At 56.2% G+C, this 16850-nt stretch overlaps 1 protein-coding gene across 8 annotated transcripts in view; it reads left to right on the top strand.

The window, feature by feature from the left end:
• The window catches only part of SBF1 (SET binding factor 1), a 59304-nt gene extending 45368 nt beyond the window's left edge, over positions 1-13936 (top strand). For 2 of the 8 annotated variants that reach the window (XM_090127421.1, XM_090127364.1), the window contains exons 24-43: positions 226-401; positions 897-974; positions 2785-2924; positions 3189-3396; positions 4085-4281; positions 4370-4507; positions 5254-5346; positions 5634-5711; positions 6165-6349; positions 6627-6803; positions 8336-8437; positions 9221-9406; positions 9491-9617; positions 9702-9832; positions 10256-10489; positions 11147-11257; positions 11340-11551; positions 11663-11750; positions 11839-11970; positions 12405-13936. In XM_090127421.1, coding sequence (XP_089983547.1) covers positions 226-401; positions 897-974; positions 2785-2924; positions 3189-3396; positions 4085-4281; positions 4370-4507; positions 5254-5346; positions 5634-5711; positions 6165-6349; positions 6627-6803; positions 8336-8437; positions 9221-9406; positions 9491-9617; positions 9702-9832; positions 10256-10489; positions 11147-11257; positions 11340-11551; positions 11663-11750; positions 11839-11970; positions 12405-12503 — 2892 coding nt within the window. In that variant the 3' untranslated portion in view covers positions 12504-13936. The remainder of the gene's footprint in view (positions 1-225; positions 402-896; positions 975-2784; positions 2925-3188; positions 3397-4084; positions 4282-4369; positions 4508-5253; positions 5347-5633; positions 5712-6164; positions 6350-6626; positions 6804-8335; positions 8438-9220; positions 9407-9490; positions 9618-9701; positions 9833-10255; positions 10490-11146; positions 11258-11339; positions 11552-11662; positions 11751-11838; positions 11971-12404) is intronic. The other 6 variants (XM_090127490.1, XM_090127618.1, XM_090127544.1 and 3 more) reach the window with 6 other exon arrangements.
• Positions 13937-16850: the final 2914 nt, after the last annotated feature.

Genomic DNA, 16850 nt, shown 5'->3' with positions numbered 1-16850 from the left:
TCAGCTCCTGTGGGGCTGTTGGAACTGTACTCTGGGAACACCACAGCAACAGCATGTGGCTGCTGAGTGCTCGACAGGAACACAGTGTGCTCCTGGGGGACAACGGGGCAGCCCCCTGCCTGTGGCCGTCACTTCTGGCCAGGATCTGAGCTGTGCCCAGTGGGAAGAACAGGAGGAGGATGCTGTCTGCTTTCTCTCAAGCCTGCTCTCTGCTTGTCCCCACAGCTGCTGAAGATTGCCTTCGATGAGGAGGTGGCTTCAGACAGCGCCGAGGTCTTCAGGAAGCACCTGCACAAGCTGCGTTACCCCCAGCATGTGCATGGCACCTTTGCCTTCACTGTGGGCCAGTCTCCCAAGCAAGCCATGCAGCCCAAGGCCAAGGAGAAGAACCCCTCGCTCAGGTATGTGTGCAGCAGATCAGGGAGAGTAGCTCACAGGACATGCTTGGCCCTCGCAGGCACTGCTGGGGTTCTCTTCTCCCTCCTCCAGCAGGGAAGCACTAGACATGGGCTCCTGGGCAGGAGCGAGGGGTCCCAGAGCTTGCACAGGATCTCTGCTTACCTTTGGGTTTTCCCACAGAGGGAAGCAGCACTCAGGCCTGGGAATGCTTTGCATTCTGTGCATGCTGTGCATTCAGCAGCTCTCCCTGCACAGCTGTCTTGGGCTAAAGCAGAAGGAGGGAGAGACATCCCAGCGAGCACAGGAGTGCAGTCCCTGCTCTGCCAGAGGATGGGGAGTGCTGTGGGGCCGTGGAAGCTGTGTTGTGCTGCCATGGGGTCAGCTCCCACGCTCGGTGGCCAGGGGAACCTCTGCTGTGGCTCTGGGCTCTGGGTGCTGCGGTGTTGGCGCTTGCTGTGCCCGCAGTCTGAGCTTCTCTCCGTGTGTTTGTGACTCAGCTCCCAGCAGGTGACCGATATGTTCCAGGGCCTGACAGTGGGGGTCATGTCCCTCGGGCACCTTGGCCATTCGACCACGTAAGATGCCTTCACCTCTGGGCGCGAGCTTGCGAGGTGGCATTGGCTCAGGCTGCGGCCTTCACTGCTCCTGGGGTTTCTTCTCACCTGCTCTGCATGATGCCTGGGCTGCGGGTCGGTCACGCCGGGATTGCCTTTGTCCAGGCTGCGTGTTACATTCAGGCTTGGGGCCTCAGGAGCGGCCGTCCTCGTGCCCCAGGACGTGCTCAGGGAGCTGTGCTTCTTCTCACTAACCTCTAGAGGCCACCAGAGCTGCGGGGCCCAGCTCCTGGCCTGGGCACAGCCCTAGATCTTGATATCAGCTCCATTGCCAGCCCAAAGGTCTACCTCCATCTGTGCCCCCACACTGTCTGCAGGTCTTGTTCCTTTGGTTACTAAGCGCTCCTACTTGAAACCTGCCTCGGTACATGGCAAATTGTTCTTAGGACAGTGTTACTTCTCAGTCCCAAAGCTTTTCTTCCCTTGATAAGTTTAGGGAGCAGTTGGATTCCTCATGATCTGCTTTGCAAAGCAAAGGAAGTCACCTGGTAGACTAGAGGTGAATTGCTGGAAATCTGAGCATCAGATGAGATGTTATCCTGGGCTGGAGTCAGCCATTCCCCTACTTCTCCTTCACTTGATCCTCTTGGAGCTCCCTGAGATGATGATGATGTGCCTGCGGCCCTGCACACACTCAGACCATTCTTACCTTCAGGAGGATGTGTTCAAGAGCTCTGCTTCGACCATGCAGCCTAAGCACCTGCATGGTTTTGAAGATTTCTCTTCCATGCCTTTTCTGTTCTGCCGGTGGCAGACAGAGGAGTTCCCAGGGACTGAGCCCACCTTGAGATAAAGGAATTCTCCATGTTGAGGGCGCTGAGGCAGCCCAGAGAAGTTGAAGATACCCCAACTGGGGAAATGTTGGAATTAGATTGAAAGGGGATACTCATCGTTGGAAGTGTTTGGGTTGGGTTAGAAAGGGACAGCCCATTTTGAAAGTGTTAGAGTTAGATTGGAAGTGTTAGGAGTTGGGTTGGAAGGGAATACCCCATTGTTGGAAGTGTTGGAATTGGGTTGGAAGTGTTAGGAGTAGGGTTGGAAGGGGATACCCCATAGTTGGAAGTGTTGAACTTTGGTTGGAAGGGTATCATTCATCACTGAAAGTGTTGGAGTTGGGTTGGATGGGGATACCCCATAGTTGGAAGTGTTGGAGTTGGGTTGGAAGTGTTAGGAGTAGGATTGGAAGGGGATACCCCATTCCTGGAAGTATTGGAGTTGGGTTGGAAGAGTTAGGAGTAGGATTGGAAGGGGATACCCCATTGTTGGAAGTGACGGACTTGGGTTGGAAGAGGATACTTCATCATTGGAAGTGTTGGAGTTGGGTTGGATGGGGCTTTGGACAACCTGTCTAGTGGCACATGGGTTGGACTGGAAGATCTTTAAGGTCCCTTCCAACACAAACCATGCTGTGGTTCTCTGATTACCCGGGGCAGTAACAGATAGAGGTGTCTGAGAGCTCAGATGTATTAGTGCAGGTGTCATATCCCAGGATGCTGCTCCATGGGAGGCTGCTGTGCGCCCAGCCCAGCCTGTTGGCTTTATCTGGGGTTTGGAGCCCCATGGAACACACTCCCCTGGTGCCAGGACCTGCAGGTGACATCTCCCCTCCGGTGGCATTGACTGAGGCTGCAGATGGTGGTCAGGGTGCTCCCGTCTCTGCTTTGCTCTGGGTGTCACCGCGGGTGTTTCTCTAACCACCAGGACCTGCTGCAGTGCTGGGCTGCAGCCACACACGGGTATCAGCCATCCTCAGACTTTTCTCCTGTTCCAGGACGCTCTCCAAAAACCTGGTGAAAAATGCCAAGAAAACCATTGGCCGCCAATATGTGACACGCAAGAAATACACACCGCCTGCCTGGGAGCAGCGCAGCAGCCAGCACTTCCCGGAGGACAACGAGGATGAGATCTCAGGTTTGGAGCATCCCAAGGGGAGGGAGCAGCTGGGAGGGTGCTGGGGAGGAGAAAACTCTTGGAGGGAACTGGGAGCAGGAATGGGAGAGACCCTGTGTGGAGCATTGCCACGGTGGACAAAGGAGGGGTGACTGATGTCACCTACCTGGAGTTGTGGCGAGGCCTTTGACGTTGGAGCAGATGGCCTTTAAAGGTCCTTTCCAACTCAAACCATTCTTTGATCATCTGTGCCAGGGCTGACCTAGACCCCCATTGTCTCTGCAGTGTCCGAGGAGATGGACAGGAGCACTTTGACACCCACCACAACCATCAGACCCTCAGAGAAGATGACCATCAACCACTTGGTGGAGCGCGCCTGCTGCCGCGACTACCAGCGCCTGGGGCTGGGCACACTCAGCAGCAGCCTCACACGTTCCAAGAACGAACCCTTCCGCATCTCCACGGTGAACCGCATGTACGCCATTTGTCGGAGGTGAGCCCAACCACGAGCCAGGAAAGTGTGTTGGTAGCCAAGGTAGCCAGTGGTGTCCTGGTTGAGCAATAGTTGACCAGTGGTTGACTAATGGTTGACCAAAAGTTGACCAGGAGCTCTCTATGTGCACTTTTGGCCAAGAAGGCCAATTGGACCATGGAGTACATTGCAAAGAGCTGCTTGGAAGCTCTGTGAAGGACTTGGGTGTCCTGGTGGCCAACAGTTGACCAATGGTTGACCACACGTTGACCATGAGCCAGCATTGTGTCCTGGTGGTCCATAAGGCCAATTGGACCATGGAGTGCATTGCAAAGAGCTACTTGGAAGGAGCTTTGTGGACTTGGGTGTCCAACAGTTGACCAATGGTTGACCACACATTGACCATGAGCCAGCAGTGTGCCCTGATGGCCAAGAAGGCCAATTGGACCATGGAGTGCTTTGCAAAGAGCTGCTTGGAAACTCTGTGAAGGACTTGGGTGTCCTGGTGGCCAACAGTTGACCAGTGGTTGACCACACGTTGACCATGAGCCAGCATTGTGTCCTGGCAGTCCATAAGGCCAGTTGGACCTCAGGGTGCACTGCAGAGCGTGGCCAGCAGGGCAGGGAGGTTCTCCTGCCCTCTACTCTGCCCTGGCAAGGGCACAGGTGTGCTCAGCACTGCTCCCTGCAGCTCAGCTCTCTCCTGCAGTTACCCCGGGCTGCTCATCGTGCCGCAGAGCATCCAGGACAACACCATCCAGCGCATCTCCCGCTGTTACCGTCAGAACCGCTTCCCCGTGGTGTGCTGGCGCAACTCCCGCACCAAAGCCGTGCTGCTGCGCTCGGGGGGGCTGCATGGGAAGGGTGTCGTGGGCCTCTTCAAGTCACAGAATGCTCCCACTGCAGGTACCCATCCCTTCACCCCATCCTGGAGCAGTGCCCCATCCCTCCCTGCTGCCCTGGTGGTGAGGTGACGCTGCCTGCTCTCCCCCAGGTCCCTCGCAGACGGACTCCACCAGTTTGGAACAGGAGAAATACCTGCAGGCTGTCATCAACTCCATGCCCCACTACGCCGATGCCAGCGGGCGTAACACGCTCAGTGGCTTCACCTCTGCTCACATGAGCAGTGCAGGTGAGTGGGATCGGCTGGGGGACTTCGGGGGGCTCCTGCACAGGGACCCCCGGGATCTGGTGCATCCCAGAGCCAGAACTGCTGGGTCCCACAACCATGGACTCAGCTCTGTGGAGCACCTCCTTAAGGCCGAAGGTGGGGATGGGGTTTGGGGAGCCCATTGGCCCTACATCTGGGAGCTCCAGGTTGAATCCTGATCCACGGGGGGTGGGCTGGGATGGGGCAGACCCCAAAGCCAAGCTCTTGCACCCAAGCAGCAGCGTGGGGTCTGGTGCAGGATGCTGCGGTAAGTGTTGTGTCCGTGCTGTCTGAGCGGCTCTGGCCACGCTCCATTATCATCCATTGCCAGTCCCTGCCATCCCACCCCATCATTGCTGCACTGGGGCCAAAGGGATCCCGGCAAAGGGCTCCCTGCTGCAGGAAGAAAGGGAATTGTGGTCACAGAGGGATGGTGCTGGGGTTTGGAGAAGTGGTTTACCCGGTCCAAAGTGCCTGCATAGTGCTGGGGCAGAGCTTCTGGGGCAGAGTTGCTGGGGCAGAGCTGCTGGGGCAGAGCTGCTGGTGCTGAGGTCTATTGGTGCGGTTGTGCTGTGGCTCCTGCTTGGTGGCCCCCGGTGCAGCCCCGCGCTGTTCTGCTTGCCGCTGGGTTCTTTCCATGCCCTTTCCCCTCTGAACTGAGGGGAAGCAACAGCAAGGAGGGTCCCGCAGCATGCAGGCTGGGAGCTGACGTTCTGTTGGTGCTGCAGATTTCTCCGACAAGAGGCAGCCTAAGCTGGGATCGCTCATGAAGCAGGTGATGGGAGGGAAGGACGAAGGGCCCGGGACTATTAGCCGTGGAGGTGAGGACGTGTGGTTGAGCGCTGCCTCCTGAGCAGCAGCTGTAGAGTAGATGCTCCCCCCTGTGCTCCCCCAGAGCTCCAGGGTGTGGGGCAACTGCAGGGCGGGCGGGAGGGACCGTCTGCAGCCCCTATGTGCCATCTCCATCCCATTCCTATGTGCCATCTCCATCCCATACCCATCTCCATCTCATCACCCCCATCCCTTCCACCCATACCCACCCAGCGAGGGAACGTTGGTTCCGCTCCTCTCCACCCTCTCTGAGGCCGCTTTCATCCTGTGCCCCCAGGGCTGGGTCACAGAGCCAGGGTCATCACCCTGTCCACCCCCAAGTGCGTGTCGCCGAAGGGCCGCGAGTCGCCCCGAGGTAGGGACCCGCCGGGCGTTAACCCAGCCGGCTGCTAACCCACCGACTGACCCACACCCCCCCCACACACACCACTAACAACACCCAGTAACACCATAACTGCACCATCCAAGCGCGGTGCCGGCGGTAAGTACTGCCCCACACCGCCCTGCAGGTTTGCTTTGGGCTCTGCACACTTCTGGGTGGCGGTGGTGGAGGAGAGGGGCTAGCTGCAGGGCATGGCATCAGCACGGGGCACTCCCTGCACATGGCAGCACCCAGCAGAGAAAGGAGCAAAAGCAAACCTGCACCAAACCTGCACCAAACTTGCACCAAACCTCGCATGTGTTCCATGGGTGCTGGTGTGTGGTTGGAGTGCTTGGCCATCACTCCACGGAGAGCTGCTCACCCATCCGGGTGGCCCCGAACCTCCCGTTTATGGGACCCCCCCCAGTGACACCAGCTGTCCTGCAGGCAAATGGGGCAGCATCCGGGCCAGTGGGCGTATGAGCAGCTATGCCCTGAATGTGGAGATTGGCTCACGGCTGGCTGGGAAGGATCTGCTGGGTGCCCAGCACAACGGTGCACCCGCTGAGGCCAGCTTCCTGCGTCAGCACCGCGCCTCGCTCTACATCATCGGGGACAAGTCACAGCTGAAGGTACCTCCTCAAAGGACGTTGTGGCAATGGGGGTCAGCCTCTGCTCCCAGGGATGAGAGGGGATGGGATCACGGTGCACTGGGGAGGATCAGATTGGAGATTGGGAACAATCTCAGCACTGGCACAGGCAGCCCAGGGCTGTGGGGAGTCCCCATCCCCAAGGATGTGGCACTTGGGGACGTGGTCATTGGACATGGTAAGGGTGGGTTGGGGTTGGACTGGTAATCTTAGAGGTCTTCTCTAACCTTAACGATTCTGTGATGCTCTGTGTCCTCAGGGGGTGAAGCCAGACCCACTGCAGCACTGGGAGGTGGTGCCCATCGAGGTGTTTGACGTGCGGCAGGTGAAGGCCAGCTTCAAGAAGCTGATGAAGGCCTGTGTGCCTGGCTGCCCCTCCACAGACCCCAGCGTCGCCTACCTGCGCTCCCTGGAGGAGTCCGAGTGGCTCTCACAGGTCAGTGGCTCCTGGGGGCTGTGGAGATCCCAATCCATGTCTGGGACAGGGGCTGCAGTTGGCTGCTGCAGGGCTGTGGGCTTTTGGACTCCCTTCCAACCCAACCATTCTATGGGATTTTGACCTTTGAGGACCCTCCCAACCCAACTATGGGTCTTTGGCCTTTAAGGACCCTTCCAACCCAACCATTCTGTGGAATTTTTGATCATTAAGGTCCCTTCCAACCCAACCATTCAGTGGGTTTGTGATCTTTAAGGACCCTTCTAACCCAACCATTCCATGAGTCTATGACCTTTAAGGACCCTTCCAACCCAACCATTTTATGGGAATTTGACCTTTGAGGATCTTCCCAATCCAACTGTAGGTCTTTGACCTTTAAGGACCTTTCCAACCCAACCATTCTACGGGAATTTGACCTTCAAGGACCTTTCCAACCCAACCATTCTTTGAGTCTGCAATCTTTAAGGACCCTTCTAACCCAACCATTCCATGAGTCTATGACCTTTAAGGACCCTTCCAACCCAACCATTTTATGGGAATTTGACCTTTGAGGACCCTCCCAACCCAACTGTGGGTCTTTGACCTTTGAGGACCTTTCCAACCCAACCATTCTGTGAGTCTGTGATCTTTAAGGTCCCTTCCAACCCAACTATTCTATGGGTTTGTGATCATTAAGGTCCCTTCCAACCCAACCATTCCATGAGTCTGTGACCTTTAAGGACCCTTCCAATCCAATCATTCTATGGGATTTTGACCTTTGAGGACCCTCCCAACGCAACTATGGGTCTGTGACCTTTAAGGACCCTTCCAACCCAATCATTCTATGGGATTTTGACCTTTGAAGACCCTCCCAACCCAACTATGGGTCTTTGGCCTTTAAGGACCCTTCCAACCCAACCATTCTATGGGACTTTGATCTTTAAGGTCCCTGCCAACCAAACCATTCAGTGGGTTTGTGATCTTTAAGGACCTTTCCAACCCAACCATTCTGTGAGTCTGTGATCTTTAAGGTCCCTTCCAACCCAACTATTCTATGGGTCTTTGTACTTTAAGGACCCTTCCAACCCAACCATTCTATGGGACTTTGAGTGTTGAGGGCCCTTCCAACACAACCGTTCAGTGACTCTGAAGTATAAGCAAGCCATCTTATGGTTCTGTGGCTCTGTGATCTTTAAGGACCTTTCCAACTCAACCATTCCGTGATTCTGTGAACCAAAGGCTACAAGCAGGGTCTGGATGCTCCCTGGCACAGGGTGGGAGGACACAAAGCAAGCAAGGCCACTAAGAGGAACGAGGATGAAGTGGCCCAGAAAGTGTGTGCACCAGCAGCTGCTTCAGAACTCTGTTCAGCTTCAGAGCTGTGGGGCCCAGCCCCTCTGGCTGCTGGGGGAGAACGGGTGCCCACAGCTGTGTTCTGCAGAGCCTTTGTGCTCTGCATCATTTGGCTCAGCTGTTTCCAGGAAAAGGGGCTTTTTTGCCTCGCATCCAGCAGTTTCCTGCTCCTGAGAAGCTCCTGGTTCTCTTGTTGGCAGATCCATAAGATCCTGCAGATTTCAGTGCTGGTGGTGGAGCTCCTGGACACGGGTTCCTCTGTGCTTGTCAGCCTGGAGGACGGCTGGGACATCACCACACAGGTAGGAGCCCTACAGCCACTGGATGCTATGGCTGTTCATTTTAAGCTAAAAGAGGGGAAATTTAGGTAAGATTTTAGAGGGGAATTCTTCACCGTGAGAGCAGTGTGGCTGTGGCACTGCTGCCCAGAGCTGTGGGTGCCCCATCCTTGGAGGTGCCTGAGGCTGTGGATGAGCCTGAGCTGGTGGGGAGCATCCAGTGCATGGCAGGGGTGGGAATGGGGGGGTCACTTCCAGCCCAACCATTCTGGGATTCTATGACTCTGTGATCCATAAAGTCCCTTCCAACCCAACCATTCTGGGATTCTATGGCTCTGTGATCCATAAAGTCCCTTCCAACCCAACCATTTTGGGTTCTATGGCTCTGTGATCCATAAAGTCCCTTCCAATCCAACCATTTTGGGTTCTATGGCTCTGTGATCCATAAAGTCCCTTCCAACCCAACCATTCTGGGATTCTATGGCTCTATGATCCATAAAGTCCCTTCCAACCCAACCATTTTGGGATTCTATGGCTCAGTGATCCATAAAGTCCCTTCCAACCCAACCATTCTGGGATTCTATGGCTCTATGATCCATAAAGTCCCTTCCAACCCAACCATTTTGGGATTCTATGGCTCAGTGATCCATAAAGTCCCTTCCAACCCAACCATTCTGGGATTCTATGGCTCTATGATCCATAAGGTCCCTTCCACCCCAACCATTCTATTGCCCTTTGGTCTGCAAGGACCCTTCCAACCCAAACCATTCTTTGGTTCTATGATCTCAAGCCCCCACGTCCTTGCAGGTGGTCTCCTTGGTGCAGCTCTTGTCAGACCCTTACTACCGGACGCTGGAGGGCTTCCGCCTGCTGGTGGAGAAGGAGTGGTTGTCCTTTGGGCACCGCTTCAGCCACCGTGGGGCCCAGACCTTGGCTGGCCAGAGCAGTGGCTTTGCTCCCATCTTCCTGCAGTTCCTAGACTGCGTGCACCAGGTGAGCTCTGAGCTCCTCTCCCAGCTCTTCCTGAGCTCCAGCACTGCAGCAGTGCCGGGATCTCAGCCGTTCTGCTTCTTGTAGATCCACCTGCAGTTCCCCATGGAGTTTGAGTTCAGTCTGTATTACCTGAAGTTCCTCAGCTACCACTACATCTCCAATCGGTTCCGGACCTTCCTGCTGGACTCTGACTACGAGCGCATCGAGCTGGGTGAGGGCAGCGTGTGGGGTGTGTGGGCTGCCATCCTGACATCCTGCCCCATATAATGCCCTCCCTCCCCTCCCCCCCCACCAGGCCTCCTGTATGAGGAGAAGGGTGAACGCAAATGCCAGCAGGTCTACAAGTCCATCTGGGATTACATCGACAGGCTGAACAAGAAAGCTCCTGTCTTCTTCAACTACATGTATGCCCCCGAGGATGGGGAGGTGAGAGCTCTGCCCGGCCCGGCTGGGGGCTCAGGGCACATCAGGACACTGCCAGGAGCCTCAGGCAGGGGGAGACCCTGTGCTGGAGCTGTTGGGCCTGGATAGGGTCCCCATATCAACATAATTTGGAAGCATCTTTCCATGGATAGAGAGCTCAGCATGTTCCCCAGCAGGGAGCTGTGCTGTGTGGTGAGCTGGGGCTGGGGCTGAGCAGCTCAGAGCCTTCATTACCTCCAGGCCCCATGCTGGCAGCAGCTCTGACTGCTCTGCTGACAGCCCACATCCTCACATCCCCTCTGTACCAACAAGAAAGCATCACCTGTTGGGGAAGCTCTGTGTGAAGGGATGGAATCCCAACACTGAGCTGAGAACACCAGCAGTGGGAGAGAAAACCATCACTGATCCGGCTGTCACCCCCCTCAGGTGCTGCGGCCGTACAGCAACATTTCCAACCTGAAGGTGTGGGACTACTACACAGAGGAGACGCTTTCTGAGGGCCCCTCTTACGACTGGGAGTTGGTGCAGGGGCAGCCTGAGCACATGGAAGAGGCAGACAGGCAGGACACCAGCGCACCACAAACCAAGCGCAAAATCATCTGGCCCTGCTACGACAACCGCAGCCGCATGGAGCCCGACGCCATCTCCAAGCTGCTGGAGGTGAGCTGGGAGCTGATGGGCTGAGGGGAGAGAACTGGTGGGGGGCAGCCAGCCTGTGGCAATGGTGGGGACTTGGGGGGCTTTGGGGTCCCTTCCAAGGCAAATTGTTTTGGGGTTCTGTGACTCTGTGCTCTGTGAGGACCCTTCCAACCCAACCTTCTGTGGCTCTGCTCTATAGGGTTCCTTCTAACCCAACCTTCTATGGCTCTGTTCTATAGGGTCCCTTCCAACCCAACCTTCTATGGCTCTGTGCTCTATAGGGTCCCTTCCAACCCAACCTTCTGTGGCTCTGCTCTATAGGGTCCCTTCCAACCCAACCTTCTATGGCTCTGTGATCTATAAGGTTCCTTCCAACCCAACCTTCTATGGCTCTGCTCTATAGGGTCCCTTCCAACCCAACCTTCTATGGCTCTGCTCTATAGGGTCCCTTCCAACCCAACCTCCTATGGCTCTGTGATCTATAAGGTTCCTTCTAACCCAACCCAAGCCATGCCGTGGTTCTGTAATCTTTTCCAACCCAACCATCCTGTGGTCCTATAATTCAGCGGCTCTGTGATGACCCCTGCATTGGGCAGTGGCCCGTGGACACGTCTGCAGTCAGTTGTGCCCCCTGGGATGGAGGCAGGCTGTGCTGATGCCTAACTGCTCCTCTTACAGGACCTGCACAACCTGGAGATGGAGCTGGGGCAGGTCCCGGAGCGCTGGAAGGACACGTGGGACAAAATCAAAGCCTCTCAGCGCACCGAAGCTCGGCAGGAGGGCAGCCGGGTAGGGCTGGAGAGGGGCTGGCTGAGGGTTTGGCACTGCCCTCAACCTCCTCGTCCTCACGCTGTGCTCTCTGTGCCCGCAGACCCCCAGCTCCCTGCTGATGTCCTCGGGGCTCTCGCACCACCGCCGCTCGCTGGGGGTGTACCTGCAGGAGAGCGGCGTGGGCTCCACCCTCAACCTCAGCCTCGACAGTGACACCAGCAGCACATCCACCCCATCCAGCGGGAAGCAGGGCGGCCGCAGGAGCACCAGCACGTTGTACAACCAGTTCCAGATGTCAGAGAGCGAGAACAGGCAGGCGTGGGGTACTGGGGTGGGAACCTGCCCAGGGAGGGGCGGCTCGATGGGTTCTGCGGTGGTGCTGGGGTGATGCAGATGGTGCTGAGGCACTGCCTGACCCCACAGGTCCTACGAGGGGTCTCTGTACAAGAAGGGAGCCTTCATGAAGCCCTGGAAGCCTCGCTGGTTTGTGCTGGATAAAACCAAGCACCAGGTATCCAGGGGTCGGGCAGGGCGGGCGAGGGGGGAGGCCCGCAGTGCTCCATCCCTGGGTGCTGAGCACAACGTGGGCCTCTCCCCAGCTGCGGTACTACGACAGCCGGATGGACACGGAGTGCAAAGGTGTCATCGATCTGGCCGAGGTGGAATCCATCACACCCGGAACCCCCACCATGGGAGCCCCAAAGACGGTGGATGAGAAAGCGTTCTTCGATGTGAGTGCTGTGCTGCGGGGAGGGGGATGTGCAGCACCCACTCTGCTCCTCTCACAGAATCACAGAATGGCCTGGGTTGGAAGGGACCTCAAGGATTGTGAAGCTCCAACCCCCAGCACATGCAGGGCCACCAAAATCCACATTTCATAGCAGCTCAGGCTGCCCAGAGCCCCATCCAACCTGGCCTTGAACACCTCCAGGGATGGACGGGGCATCCACAGCCTCTCTGGGCAGCTGTTCCAGCACCTCACCACTCCCTCTGTACAGAACTTCCCCCTGACATCCAGCCTCAATCTTCCCTCCTTCCACTTCAAACCATTTCCCCTCATCCTGCCATTATCTCCCCTTTCAAAGAGTCGACTCCCAAGTCCTGTTTATCGGCTCCCTTTGGCTACTGAAAGACTCACCTCTTCTCTCCTCCTCCTCCTCCTCAGCTGAAGACGACGAAACGCGTTTACAATTTCTGCGCCCAGGACGTGCAGTTGGCCCAGCAGTGGATCGACCGCATCCAGAGCTGCTTATCGGATGCCTGAGGGCGGCTCAGGGAGCCCCGATCCCACGCACGGCCCTCTGCAGCAACGCGGAGCAGAGCCCTGAGCCGGGGCTGCGAGTGCAGAGCAGAGCAGGAGATGGAGCCGGTGGGAACAGCACTGCACCCTGCACGTGGTAGGATTTGCGTTGTGGAGGACTGAGCCGAGCTGAAGAGGTTTTGGGCACCACGGCCTCGCTCTGCCCTGTGGTTAGCATCGTCTGCAAGCCTCTCCCTGCTCCGTGCAGCAGCAGCAGCAACAGCAGCAGCAGCGATGGCAGAGTTGGACAGAGTGCTGCTGCAGGGCTGCTGTCCCCACGCCTGCATGCAAACCTGCCAGCCCTCCTTCCTCTGCCCATCTCTTTGTGCAGGGGGGGCCCAACGCTGAGCCCAGGCTGGGGGTCCAGCTGAGCTGCAGCGGTGCCGGGCGATGACGCAAAGGCTGAGCGGTGCCGGTGAGCGCTGTGCAATCCCTGCTTCCCTCCCCCACCCCATTGCAGGAGTTGGGGTTCATCCCCCCCACCACCCCTCTCCCACCGCCCTGGGGATGTATTCAGCTCACGGCGCTGCAGAGCTGCCAGGCTGAGCCTACAGGATTGGGGGAGCCCCCCCCAGCTTTGTGCCCCCACTGCCCCCCCCACCCCCCTTATTGCTGTCCCAGCATCAGTGCAGAAAGGGGGACACTCGGTACACAAACAAATCCTGCAGGCCCTGCATTGTTGGGGGGGGGGGGTGGGGAGGGGGTTCAGCTCACCCTGCACCCCCCCCCCCCCATCCCGCAGCTCTGCCGGCTCCCGACCCGTCTTGTTTTTAAGAGTACAATGTTTTATTTCAGTGCAGAGGTCTTTGTACAGTCTTAACCCCTCCCCCCATCCCCATTCTGACCCCCCCCCCTTTGTTTTATCGTCCCACGATGGCCGTGGCAGGTAGCTGATATCACAAGGAGGTTTTGTAACATCCCGGAGCAGTTGTAGATTATTGAAGTTTCTGTACATTGTGTCAAACATTACAGAGTCCTTGTATTGTATTGTGCCTAGAGGAAAAAAAAAAGGTTATTCTATAAAAAGAGAAAACTAACTGAGTTTAATAAAAAAAAAAAAAAGAATAGGAGACGTTTTGAGGTGCCTCAGTGCTGTGGGGCTGAGGACCCACGCAGAACCGCCCCACTGAGCCCCATAGGAATCCACCACCGTGAGTCCATTTTCAGCTTTTATTGATGGATAGTTGGAATTTACAGCCTAAAACCGACAACAGAGAGAGATGCAGGCTCCTATTTTTTCTTTTCTTTTTCTTTTTTTTTTTAGTTTTTCTCCTCTTTTTTTACAAAAAAAAAAAAAAAAAAGCACAACGAAAACCAAAATACCCCAGAGCCACCAGCATCAGTTTGGTTTTTTTTTTTTTTTTTTTTTTTTTTTTTTACAATATAAAATTTTCTGACAGTAGAGAGACTTAAAAGTACATCTGGAATTACTCAGAAAAAATAATAATAATAAACAGGGAGAAAAGGCAGTCGTTGGAAAAACCTGTCCCTCGTAGACACACAGACACAGACATTGCTTGCAAGACCCAACTTTGACTTTTAAGGGCAGCGTGGGGAGGAAGAGGCTCTTCCCCTCTCCCATGTGTGCACCCCCTCCTCTCTGTGGGTCTCTGCCACGACCCCCCTTTCCCCCTTCCTCCCCCCAAACCTCAGGATTCCCTCTGTGATTCTTATTGCTCTATATGGAGTGCAGCCAATGTGGGGTTGGGGAAGATGAAGCCCTGTAAGCAGAAGGCTCAGTGGGGAGAGGCTGTGGGGACACTGCGACCCAATGATGGGATGGGGAGGGGGGGGATGAAAGGGGTGAGGGCTGAGCTGGGGCTGCTGTGGGGTCAATAATAGGGTGGGAGCATGATAACAATAGGACTGGTGTGGCAGCACCTGGATGGGGACTGCTGTGGGGTCAAGAGTGGGGCTGCCATGGGGTCAATGCTGGGACTGATACTGTGCCAAGAGTAGGGCTGCCATGGGGTCAACAGTGGGACTGCCATGGGGTCAATGCTGGGACTGCCATGGTGCCAACACCATCACCATTGCAGTGCCAACAGTGGGGCTGCCATGGGGTCAACAGTGGGACTGCCATAGGGTCGATGGTGGGACTGCTGTGGGGTCAACACTGGGACCACTATGGTGCCAATGCTGGGACTGCCATGGTGCCAACACCATCGCCATTGCAGTGCCAACAGTGGGGCTGCCATGGGGTCAATGCTGGCACCACTGTAGTGCCAACACTGGAACCACCATGGTGACAACACCAAGACTGCCATGGGGTCAACACTGGGTCTGATATTGTGCCAACACTGGGACCACCGTGGTGCCAACACTGGGACTGCCATGGTGCCAACATCATCACCATTGCAGTGCCAACACTGGAACCACCATGGGGTCAACACTGGAAGCACCATGGTGACAACACCAAGACTGCCAAAGTGCCCAAACCTCCACCACTGTGGTGCCAACACTGGGACAGCCGTGGTGACAACACCAGGACCACCACCGTGCCAATGCTGGAACTGCCATGGTGACACCACTGGGTCTGCCACTGTGCCACCACCATCACCATCCCAGGATGGCAGTGGCTCTCTGTGCCCCACAGGGCGATGGATCCTTTTGGAAACGTTTTGGGTCACTCTGATTAAAAGCAGCAATTCGGGTCCTGGCAGTGGTTTTTTGGGGTCCTGGCAGGGTGCAGAACTCCCAGATTGTGAAATGGATGGAAAAACAGCTCTGGAATGAAGGAATTCAGAATTTGCCATTTATATCAATGGTCCCCGTGTGCACAGCTTGGGATGGGGGAAAAGACATGGAAGCATTTGGGTGCTCCCCACCCCACATGTGAATAAGGCCATGTGGCTCCACAGGCAGAGAGTGACCCAGCACAGCCCCCACCCAGCACAGAGCTACGCCCCACTACTGCTCCATCCCATCCCATTATGGCTCCATCCCATCCCAGTATGGCTCTGTTCCCTCCCAGTACGGCTCTGTCACGTCTCATCCCAGCACAGTCCCATCCCACTCCCACAGAGCTCCTCTCCATCCCACCATGGAGCTCCATCCCAGCACAGAACCATTTGAGCACAGAGCTCCATCCCATCCCAGTTCTGCCCCACCCCAGTACAGCTCCATCCCACCATGCTTTCAATCCCAGTAGAGAGATCCACTCCAGTTCCATCCCATCATGGAGCTCCATCCCAGCACAGCTCCATCCCAGTTCAGAGCTCCATCCCAGTTCTGCCCCATCCCAGCACAGCCCCATCCCAGCATGCAGTTCCTCTCCATCCCAGTTCCATCCCATCATGGACCTCCATCCCAGCAAAGCCTCATTTGAGCACAGAGCTCCATCCCATCCCAGTTCTGCCCCATCCCAGCACAGCCCCATCCCAGTACAGAGCTCCATCCCAGTTCTGTCCTATCCCAGCACAGCCCCATCCCAGCATGGAGCTCCTCTCCATCCCAGTTCCATCCCATCATGGACCTCCATCCCAGCACAGCTCCATCCCAGTACAGAGCTCCATCCCAGTTCTGTCCTATCCCAGCACAGCCCCATCCCAGCATGCAGCTCCTCTCCATCCCAGTTCCATCCCATCATGGACCTCCATCCCAGCAAAGCCTCATTTGAGCACAGAGCTCCATCCCATCCCAGTTCTGCCCCATCCCAGCACAGCCCCATCCCAGCATGGAGCTCCTCTCCATCCCAGTTCCATCCCATCATGAAGCTCCATCCCAGCACAGCCCCATCCCAGTACAGAGCTCCAGCCCACCCCAGTTCCATCCCATCATGGAGCTCCATCCCAGCACAGCTCAATCCCAGTACAGAGCTCCATCCCATCCCAGTTCTGCCCCATCCCAGCACAGCCCCATCCCAGTACAGAGCTCCATCCCAGTTCTGTCCTATCCCAGCACAGCCTCATCCCAGCATGGAGCTCCTCTCCATTCCAGTTTCACCCCATCATGGAGCTCCATCCCAGCACAGCCTCATTCCAAAACAGGGCTCAATCCCAGCATGGAGCTCCAGCCCACCCCAATTCTGCCCCATCCCAGCACAGCCCCATCCCAGTACAGAGCTCCACCCCAGTATCAGCCCTCTACAGAGCTCCTTTCCACCCCAGTTCCATCCCATCATGGAGCTCCATTCCAGCACAGCCCCATCAGAGCAGGTTCTGATGCCAAAATTCAGCACTGTAACAGTAAACGCTAAAACCTTTCCATTCAGTTCAGTTCTACTATTTTGCTGCTGAGGGAGAAGCTGAACTGCAGCTTCTCAGCATTATTTTCTCTCTGTTCGACAGAAATAATAATAATAATCTTTTC

The sequence above is a fragment of the Phasianus colchicus genome, chromosome 1, assembly GCF_987193195.1.
Source record: "Phasianus colchicus chromosome 1, bPhaCol1.hap1.1, whole genome shotgun sequence".
Classification (NCBI taxonomy): domain Eukaryota; kingdom Metazoa; phylum Chordata; class Aves; order Galliformes; family Phasianidae; genus Phasianus; species Phasianus colchicus.
The sequence above is the reverse complement of the archived record's forward strand: the minus strand, read 5'-3'. Positions and strand labels throughout refer to the sequence as shown.